We start from the raw sequence: 11534 nt of genomic DNA on the forward strand, positions 1-11534 counted from the left end.
TGGTGTGGACGAGTACCCAGAATCATCTCTCCAGGTGACTGATGCTTCTGGGTAGCCAAGTGGCCAGACACAGCAATAAAACAATACACACTACTCACACAAACCTATACTACTCTCATAACTGGCACTTTTACATTGGTATTGTCCTTCACAGAGATACGAGGCAGAGTTGAACAGACGTTCTAGGAGCCGCTCCTTACAAAAACACATGTCCACATGACCTTAACCCATTGGATTTTTTGTGTGGGGGTCACATGAAACAAACTGTTTACGCTGCAGTGGTTAACAGCCGAGTTGACTTGTTGAAACGGATCCACGTAGCTGTCGCTTCTATTAAAAACAACTCAGTGCTACTCGCACGTGTACGGGATTCCATCTCATGCCGTGTTGAAGCCTCTCATTTCGAACATCTTTTGTGATATTTCTTCTAATCATGCTTCAGTTTGATTGCAGTAATAATAAAATTCATTTAATTCTGCTGTACAACGTTATTGAGTTTATGAGTGTTCTTCAATTCATAGCTAAATTTTAATCAACGAACATTTATTGAACAGGATTTATTGATAACTATGTACAGTATAAGTAACATTATTCATATATTTAGTAATAATTAAAATAAAAACGTTTTACATAAATAAAACGTTCCTAATTATTCCCTCAATAAATATGGACGTCGATTTCAAGGACACCCTATACAGTATATATAAGTAAATAAAGTTGTAGAGATAAGAGAAGTAAATAAGGGCTGTGAGGGTAAGAGATGTGTTAGAAGATTCCACTGTTGTAGCCTCGAGGCCAAAAGCTCTGCCTTATTCATCTGTAGTTCAAGATTCCTGATAATGTCATTAAGCTCACTTTCTGTGATCTTATGTGGTTCAGAAGGACAAGGATAAAGGTTTGGATAAAATGGTGGATCCTTTGATGTAGACGGCTGCTGTACTTCGTGTATATCAAGTTGATGTTCATCAGTCTACAGAAAAACGGCAGGTGGTTCAGGAATAGGTAGTACTTCACCGAGAGGCATGGAGCAAATTGCAGATGGTATATTTGGGTACGTCACTGTCCAATTTTTTTCTTCATTGTCTACTTTAGTATATTGTGTGCCCTGGCTATACTGATCCTAAATACGTGGATATGAAATGATATTAATAACTTCCAATGCATTATGGGTATGATCTGTATTTAATTGTTCACTAGACGTTGATAATCAAAATTGATTAAATTGAACTGCACAACCAGCAGAAATAATAGTTAAAAGCCCCGAGCTAGCTTAAATATATCTAAAATAGTGTACGTGCTAGGGTGACCGAGCGTCCCCTAGAGAGTAAGCTAAGAAGCAAACAGCTTAGTGAAATCTTCCACTCCCATAGCTTTACATCTCGAATATTGAAACCATAGTTCTACATGATGAGTGCGGTCGAGAGTACCAACTCCTGGACGGTGCTCAACAAACTACGAATCAATCCGAATAAAACAAAAATGATGCTCTTCAAATCCAAGCTAGATCTCAGACGCCCATCACAAATTAAGATCTCTGGAAAGCAACTCCTGATCGTAACACAGACGAAAGTTCTGGGGGTGGTTATTGATCACAAGCTGAGCGTCCACCAACATCTTATGCACTTAGGGACCAAGGCTAAAAGATTCTCAGCGGCCATCATTAGATTTTCCAGATGTGACTGGGGACTCTCAAATAAAACTCGGTCCTTATACTACAGAGCGGTCTTTTTGCCTATTGTGACATATGCGGCTGGGCGTGATTTCATAGAGTGAAGCTAGTCAAAATGAGAGACAAACTTAACTCCATCCAGCGAAGCATGCTTTTGTCTACTCATAGAATTTGCCGTATAATGTCCACAGCTGCCATTCAAGTGATCGCAGGAACATTACCACTGGATTTGTACGTCATCTATCGAGGTCAAAACTTCAGGATCAAGAAGAAAATTCCAACTAAAATCTCTGAAATTGAACAGGATCTAAACAGCAACCCCAAAGCCGAAAGATTCAGGTGCTACAATGAACTAATAAACATTTGGCAGACCACATGGGATACTTCCGTCACAAGAAAATTCCTTCCAGAGGTCTCGTATACTGCAACGAAAACTTCAGTCCTGGCTGTCGCTGACCTTGGAATCCTCCTTCTTGGTCGCTGGACATGGCTCCCTCAACGAGAAGCTATATCTGCTAGGACTGTCTACAACAGATAGCTGTTTCTGCGGAGAAAAAGAGAACTGGAAGCATCTGCTATTTGAATGTCCGCTGTATGAAGATATAAAAAGAACTCTTACACAGGCAGTACCAAACATAACTGAGCATCAACCGGATCTCCTACTCCGAACACCAGAAAACCTCTCAGCACTGCAGCCTTATGCTGCACAAGTCTTCGAGCGTATTTTTTTATGTAAACCCCAAACACGAGAGGTATTAGAACCTATAGTACTTAGTACCGTGCTTGGGTTGGAGGTTGAGAAGACAAAAGAAGATATTTGTTGACATTGGACTTGAACTTCTGTAGACTGTAATTTGCAGGAAATGTGTATGAAGGAAGGTTGTTCCAGAAAACGGCAGTTGAATGAGTAAACGAGGAAGATGAAAAGTTGGTTCTGTGAGTTTGAAGTTGGACAGTAAATGGATGTTGGCTGGTGGCGGCACGTGTTCGGACTGTTTTGAAAGAGAGAGCGGGAATTATTCTATAATTAGCTTCTAGCCAATTCAGAAGAACAGTGCCCATGGAAGTATCTGTAGAAAAGGCATGCAGCAGAAACAGTACGTATATGAGACAGCGATTGGAGAGACTCTGTTAGAGATGAATCATTAATGAACCTAACTGCCCTCTTCTAAATGGAATCAAGAAGCCTGAGGGAGGTTTTGGGGGCACCACCCCAGATGTGGGAACAATATTCCATGGCAGGGCGGATTTGCGATTTATACAGAGTGAGCAGCTGTTTGGAAGAAAAGTAACGACGAGAGCGAAAGAGAAAAACCAAGTTTTTTAGATGCAGAGGAAACAATATTTGTATTGTGCTTGTGCCAAGAGAAATTAGAAGTCAGGGTAATCTCCAAAAGAGATATATCATTTTGCCTAGAAATCGGAGTGTCACTAAAGATAAGCATAGGAGCAGAAGAATCCTTTTGGCGAGATATAAGACAAGACTGAGTTTTAGAAGGGTTGAAATCAACTAAGTTGTCTTTGCCCCACTGGAGAATTACCTGAAGATCGGCATTTAAGGAATTGGTAGCAGATTTTCGAGAAGTAGAAGCTGATTGAGCAGTACAAGGTTTCTCAAAATGGAAAGTGGAATGAAATGTGCTATCATCGGCAAAACTATGGATGGGATTTCCAGTCAATGGAAGAAGGTCATTAATATACAAGAGGAAAAGAGTGGGGGAAAGAACTGAACCTTGGGGGACACCGGCATTAGTGGAGAAGTTAGAAGACAGAGAGCCATCTACCATCACCCTCAGTGAGCGATCAGAGAGAAAACTGGATAACCAATTACTAAAAAGAGTTGGCAAACCATAAGATGGAAGCTTGTTTAGAAGATTATTAATTAATTAATTAATTAATTTTCTGTTTATACTCCCGGACGACCAAACGGTCAGAGGAGTTCACAAGATAGACAGAATACAAGAAACAAGATCTTTATGCCAAACGCGATCGAAAGTCTTCGACATGTCAAGAGCAACTACTTGTGGTTCACCGAACCTTTCCATTGAATTAGTCCATAAATGGGTAACATAGGCCAGAATATCACCAGTGGATCGACACTGACGGAATCCATACTGGCAATCGTTGATCAGACGGAAGGTTTCTAGGTAGTTTAAGAGTTGGCGGTTAATTGATTTCTCCATTACTTTAGAAAGAGTAGAAGTAATTGCAATGGAACGATAATTGGATGGGAGGGATTTGTTACCCTTTTTAGGAACTGGCTGGATATGAACAAATTTCCAAGCAGAAGGAAAAACACCTTTCGAATAAGAAAGTGAAAATAGTCGGCAAAGAATAGGAGTAAGTTCAGGAGCACAGGTTTTGAGAACAAGTGGAGAAATACCATTGGGACCTGGAGCTTTCTTAGCACCAAAATTCGTCAAAATCCTTCTGACTTCCTTTTGATGGAAGACCACAGGAGGCATTGAATGGAACGTGTTGGGAATGGTGGGAGGTGTTTTACCAAGATCATTAATATATGAGTTGGAAGGAAAATGGGATGCTAGCAGATCAGCTTTATCCTTGGCTGAAGTGACAACAGAACCATCTGGTTTGGACAGAGGTGGGAGCAGAGATGGGCAAAAGTTGCGGCCAATAGCTTTGGCAAGAGACCAGAATGTTCGGCTACCATTAGGGCAAGAAGCAAGTTTTCTACTCTTAGCCTGTTCAAACTCTAGTTTGGACTGATTAATAACTGCTTTACAATTGTTGCGAGCTTTGGTGTAGGCAGAAAATGAAACTGGAGAATTAGAAACAAGCCAATTACGATATGCAACATTCTTCTCTTGAACAGCTTTAGCACATTTATTGGAAAACCAATGTTTAGATAAAGGATGAGATTTTAAAGTGGAGTGTGGGATGAAGGATTCCATTCCTGCAAGAATAATTTCACTGACACGATCTGAACAAACGTTGACATCAGAAGTTTTGAAACAGTAATCCGACCAAGGAAAAGAAGAAAAGAAGTCTCGCAGGTCATCCCATTTTGCATTCTTGTAATGCCAAACAACACGAGGTTGGGAATAGCCATGAGATAATGGTTCCATTGAAGAAGAGTCAATCACCAAGTTGTGATCTGAAGTGCCTAAAGGACCTCTCACTTCGATCGTCTACTTAGAAGGGTTGTTTATGAGAAAAGATCAAGCGTATTGGCTGTATGATTAGGATTGTCCGGTATTCTTGTAGGTATGTGACCAATCTGTGCAAGGTCATTAGTAATTTCAAAAGCCTCAGCATCTCGACCAGCTGGGTCGGTGTGACTAGAAAATGGAAGCCAGCTGGAGTTATGAACATTAAAATCACCAAGGAAAATTACCTAACTGTTAGGAAAGTTGGACTGGAGAAAGTCAATTTGCAAAGAGAGGAAGTCAAAGAGCTCCAAGTGATTAGTGGAGTTGGGAGAACGTTAGAGACAATAGATGAATTTGACACAATGAGGTAAGAGATTTTAAGCCAGAGAAGATCAATGAGAGGAGATTCTAAATTGCCAAGTGTCTGACAGGGAATATCAGAACAGACATATGCACAAGTACCACCTTTGAGGCGAAAGGAATGATACAGCGAATAATTTGGGCATCTGAGATGAGCAGTAGTTGAATCAACCGATAACTGAGATTCTGTTAGAAAAAGTACATGGGGTTTGGCAGACTGCAAGTGGAAATGGACATCGTTGAGATTAGAATTGAGACCGCGTATATTTGTGAAATGAATTAGGAAGTGCTTGGGAGGTTTAGATATTTTCGCAGATAAGCTTGCTCTGTTAGTTTGACAATTCATGGTGTATTCAGTAGTAAGAAAAAGTGGGGGGACATGCTGTATGAAGTAATGAAATTTTTGGATATGGCGTACACATGGTAAGAATATACCCAGATCCTTGACATAACGTGGCCTCTACAATGCTCCCCGCATTCACACTACTCGGACTCCCTCCAGTCACTATCTGGCAGAGTAGAGGTAGCAAGATTATACACTAGCTGATCCGGAAGCCTCCTAGATTGTTACCAATAGGTTCGGTCCGGTGTACTAACTAGGGGCCGGTCTGCGAACACCGTTTTAGAGCTGTACCCTCGAAATGTAGGGAATATTGGATCTCGCCACACTCGTTCATCATAACCTCAAAAGTCATCAATCATACTGCATGATGGAAGAGATATGGAAGGGTTGACCGGAACTTAGCTCTGGCAACCTTCTGGCAACACTAGGTGAATCAGCGTCTCTTTTAATACTTCGTGTTTTACTGGGACTGGCCCACCTTCCCGTGGTGTGGACGAGTACCCAGAATCATCTGTCCTGGTGACTGATGCTTCTGGGTAGCCAAATGGCCAGACACAACAACAGAACATACACATAATACACACAAACCTACATCACACACATCTGGTCCATTCGTAGTGATACTGTTCTTCATAGAGATACGAGGCGCAGTTGAACAGACGTTCTAGGTGCGCCATTATATATACACATGTTCACACACATGGTTTCTTCATTGTCCTCCCTTTTCGAATATGAGGCACCATACAGAAGTAACAGTCTGTGACGTGATTTGCTGGCTTTCTGCATATCATGGGAACTGCGAAAGGCATACAACATTCCTTTCGATTCACCCACGCGTTGAGTTTTGATGAACAGGTAGTGCAGCACATGTGTGGAGCCTAGTTCGTGTCTCCTGGTCGCCTACTTTGCACCCAAATTAAAAGAAGTAGCCCTTTTTTATGGCTTGAGTTAAGGGACGCTTTCTTGAAGCTAATCCGCGACTTCTCCACATACTTAACAGAAGTCATCGGGACTATTCACACAATTACGGGATATATTAATCTTACACGACACAAATACAGCGCAAAAATAGTAATCTCACAGAGAACAACCATTAACTGAGAACAAATCACCCAGTACCTAGCCGTATTCGAGGATTACTGCAACAGAGTTGAAGACGCATTTGAGGCGACAACTTATCATGTGATGCAGAGCGAGCGAGGATAGTTGCCGATCACTTGATAAGAGCATGGTGGAACTGAAACTGTGGTGTTGCCATGTGTTTTGCCGAGAGCCGTAGTTGATAATGTAGAATAACTCGCTGATGTGTGACCCCAAACTGCAATTCGAAAACAAGAGCCAATCGACAAATTTTAATGTGATTTTCGTTTTCGTAACATTTTACGTGTTGACCAGTGTAATAACATAATAAATATATTACTATAATTATCATAAGGATTATATCCCTAAGATTTGAAGAATATGGAATTTAACAACGATATTATTGTATTCTCCTTGCCCTCGCGGGTTGATTATACTAACTGTGGTTGATTATACCATCCATTCTGCCACCTAAATGCTAAAGTAGCATTTGCTTTTCAACATAATCATCAAAAACATCTATACAGTTGTTCCATCGCTTTATTAAATTCTGGAAACCCCTCTTTATAAAAATTGCTGTTGAAACCAGTGACGTACATCTCCCTATCGTAAAATTTTGAATTTTGCTATGAATTGTGAGTCCACTAATTTTAACCCGAAACCAAACATGCACCAGTGCAGTAGAAGCATCCTATTCCCCCTGCCGCCAACAAAGAAGTTTAAGGCTGTGCTATCAGAAGAGGCTTATAGGGGAACAGGCATTCTGTGTATTATTAGACACTCAGTCTAAAACACCGATGGATCCAATATTTTTCTATTTCAAAAGATTTAGGAGAAGTCCGGTTGGCCTGCCTCCCTAAAATCCACTCGTGCACACCTTCTGGAAGGTAAGCCCTGTTACGTCACTTAGGTGGCAACGAACGTGCAGAGTGGTTACCTTAAAGACGCTTGGTCACCCTCCAGCACATGACAATGCAAAAACAGAAGGGACTGGAAAGTTGCTGGAGAGGCCTTCATCCTGCAGTGGATTGAAAATAGCTGATGATGATCAGTAGTGATTGGTAACTGTGATTGTTTTCTGCGATTTTCATGGTGTATTTTCAAAAGCCTGCATGTATTGCGCACTGTTGAAAGAGCTTATATTAAAGACTGCCGTTGCATGCAGTGCAGCTTTGTACTTCGTACTCTGTTGCACATAAAGCCTGGCATAAAAATTTTTATGAAGGCTTTGGAAAAAAAAAAGCGATGGTTTTTACTATTTATCAAGTGATGTAAATTTTTAGTACAGCAAAGCATCACTTTAGAAACAGTTTCATGATAGAATTTTCGACCCTATTCAATTAGCTTGATAATAGTTTTTTAAATCCTTAGTTTTAGAGTTTTGAAATCTAAAAAAACATTCTACCTTCCTCTGAGACCGACTAACTCGGCCACTTTGTGAAAAATAAAACCATAAAAGTTTCTCGCGTTATTGACGGGATTCGAACTTGAGTGTTTTTTATCCAGTTGGTAAGGACGCTGATTATACTAACTGTTATCCCCTAGGGCGGATTTTTTATATAATAAAAATGAAGGAAATTATGAACAGCCGGCTGATGAACTGTTGAGTATTACAAAAATTTATGCCACCAGATGTCGCTTAAAATGCACTTTTTTTTCGCACCTGAATTTTTTTCTCATGTGGATTTTTGTTCTGATATGTGTGTGCCGATAGTGTTGAACAAGGGGAAAGGTGTCTGGTTTTTTGCAAAGAGAAGGTGAAACTGTATGCATAAAGAAAAAACAATTATTTTTATCTATTTTTGCAATTTTTTCTTAATATTCAGATAATGCAGGAATAGTTTTATTAATTTAAAAGTCTTTTTTCCTTTTAAATAACGTATTTTTATTTCAAATTACATAATGAATATGCATAAAAGATTACAAAAAAACTGTGCTGAAACGTTTTGTTTATCATTGTCATTATCCAAATGAGTGCAGCAGTTTTAGTTAAAATTTTATCTTATTTGATAGATGTTACCTAACAACTCAACACATAATATACTGCAGACTAATTTTGATACCGTACTGTGTACAGAAACTGCCATAATTTGTAAAAAAATAAGTACAATCTAAATAATATATGTTCATAACATACGTTTACCATGTTAATGGATGCTGTGTTTTTTTTTATTTTATTTACTACTAATATTTTATCTACCCTTAGCCAAATGCTGTAAAATGCAATAAATGATTATTTATATAATCGGCACACTGAAGACATAAAAAACGCCTAAAATTTGATTTGGCACCTATATTATTACGCCTATAATGCAGCAATAGGATAAATTGGACACTAAAATATTCTTTGGACCGGGGTAGGAGTTTGGGACCAAACACTGTATCACATCCTGATAGCAACTTTCGCTATGGAAAACTCTATACGTTTCATTTTTTAACTCGGTCATCGAGATTCAACCCAGCAAACAATTTTTTTTCCTTGTTTCTCTCCAGACCGCTTTTGTGAAGTCAGTGTATTGCCTAAAAGTTACACGAGAATATCATCTGAGTTTTACTTACCTCTTTGATAAAACCAAACCAAAAAAATCAGCATCAAGATTACACTCCCTTTTTCCATCACTGTGAAGCTGTTTTAGGCGTTTGTGCTCAAATGTGTAGTTTATGCACATCTCGGTAACGAAAACTGTTTACAACTGAAGGTATATGTAGGCAACACGCGTTGCGCAAAAACTGCAGATGTCTGATCCACATTTAGATCTAAACACATTTAGCACATTATGGTGTCGGGGCAGGCTTTAAGGAAATAAGAATGCCTAGACTAGGACTTCTTCCTCGGAATCCTGTATGTTTTTTCGAAAGAAGAGCAGCAGTTTCTAAAGCAGGTCCGGGCAAACTATGGCCCGCTGGCCGCATGTGGCCCGCCGCACATTTTTGTGCGGCCCGCGAGCTTTAATTGTATTTTCGAAAAAAAAAAGTTTACTTATTTTATGCCTTTTGCGACGCCTTTTTGAAAAATAAATTTGTATATGTAATACATTATAGAATTTGTCGACTTGTAAATTGTTTTATCATCTCTGTATTGTTCAGATTGATAGAATTTGAAATTGTGCGCGAACCGGAGCGAGCCAACAGGCGCTTTTATAACGGTATAATTTGCGATTATAAACTAACCGCGCGAAATTACGGTAACAGATAACCGATGATGACGACAACGGCTTTGCTACGGTGGCGGAGTAATAGGATTGGACTGCTGATCGGCCGCAGTTCCAATCTGTTTTCTCTGACGGTCAATCCCGCAGTTAGTTATCTTCGGTTATTATCTTGGTGCCAGTAGCGATAAAAATAATATTTACGCCCTTTTAAAAATGAATAAAAAAACAAAAAAATTCAACAAGAGCATCGTGTCTTCAATGAAGAGTGGAACACAAAATATTTTTTTGCTAACATAAATAACGAGACTATTTGTCTCATCTGCCGGGAGAGTGTCTCAGTGTTAAAAGAGTACAATATTAAAATACATTTCACTACTAAACATTCCGAATATGGTGCCAATTTAACTCCGGAAGCGAGAAAGAAAACTGCTGATGGATTGATTCAAAATTTATGTAGACAACAAAATGTGTTTACGCGGGTAACTAAGGAACAAGAAGCTACTGTAGAGGCAAGTTTTGTTATTTCTCATATAATTGCAAAAAGCAACGAGCCTTTTTCTGATGGAGACTATATTAAAGAATGTATGACTGAAGCTTGTGGAATTATATGTCCTGACATTAAACACAAATTTGAGAATATAAGTTTATCTCGGCGAACCGTAGTAAGAAGAATTGAATGTATCGATACAAATTATAAGTCCGTCCTTGGGATCGAGTACTGGTTCTTGCGATGGCTTAACAGAGTTGCTGGCCACCCTTTTACTATCTCAAGGGCCATTCTCTACTCAAACCTTAACATCACACCCTGGATGCAGCGGACAACTAACAGGAACATACACACTCTCGCACAAATGCTCACAGGCAGAGTAGATGCTCCAGTCCTGGATAATATTCTAGTTAAACCGCGTGCCACTGCTAGACGTTGCGGAGAACTAAATAATCCACTGCGTTCAGTCCTGAACAATCTTAGTAGCTTGCAAAGATTCTTCCCATCAAATGCAGCGAAAATATTTAACTCACTACACATAGATGCCGAAAAACTGTGTGAGGATGCAGCATACCGGAAAGAGATCTTCCAGGATTCGTACAGACTTACCGAAATATGAATCGGCTGCAAAGTACAAAAGAATTGTGAATAAAAGTGAAGCTTTCTGCTTTAAGAACAATAATAATTTGTTGACTGTAAAAATATACCTTCTGTAACAGTTATGTTAATATGTAAGTTATAGATGGAATTATTAGTGAATTGTAAATATATGAGTTGTATAATGTATGTACAGAATCATTAATGTGTAAATACCGTATACTGTATATTAAACATGAAATGTGTATATAATATCTCGGGACGAGACTACGTGTTCAGTATATGTAACCCACTGCACGTAGTATCTCGTATCCTGATATGTACTTAGCACCCTCCTGGCACTTTGCCGTCCCGGGGTGGTTTCCTTATGGAAATAAACAGATAATAATAATAATAATAATAATAAAAAAATTTGAATGAGCAATTATTATCAGTATTAGAATCCATAAGATGGTACTCGATAGCTCTCGATGAAAGTAACGACCAAAAGAATACTGCGCAGTTATTAATTTTCATACGTGGATGTACCTCTAATTTTGAAATTATTGAAGAGCTTCCTTCAATGGAATCTCTTAAAGACCAAACAACGGGAGCTGATATATTTGAAAAATGCTTAACAAGATATAATTTACAATGGAACAAAATGGTAAGCGTAACAACTGACGGAGCACCAAGTTTGATAGGTAAAAATGTTGGAGCGGTAAAGAAAATTCAGGATAAAATTTGTGAAAATTAT

The 11534-nt window shown here is 39.1% G+C and overlaps 1 protein-coding gene across 1 annotated transcript in view; it reads right to left on the bottom strand.

The window, feature by feature from the left end:
- The window catches only part of LOC150082992 (basic phospholipase A2 PA-12A-like), a 28677-nt gene extending 19463 nt beyond the window's left edge, over nucleotides 1-9214 (bottom strand). The window contains exon 1 of the mRNA XM_090378344.1: nucleotides 9122-9214. Coding sequence (XP_090234470.1) covers nucleotides 9122-9179 — 58 coding nt within the window. The 5' untranslated portion in view covers nucleotides 9180-9214. The remainder of the gene's footprint in view (nucleotides 1-9121) is intronic.
- Nucleotides 9215-11534: the final 2320 nt, after the last annotated feature.

Source organism: Mastigoproctus giganteus, chromosome 7 (assembly GCF_048544385.1).
Source record: "Mastigoproctus giganteus isolate SK-2022 chromosome 7, ASM4854438v1, whole genome shotgun sequence".
Classification (NCBI taxonomy): Eukaryota; Metazoa; Arthropoda; class Arachnida; order Uropygi; family Thelyphonidae; genus Mastigoproctus; species Mastigoproctus giganteus.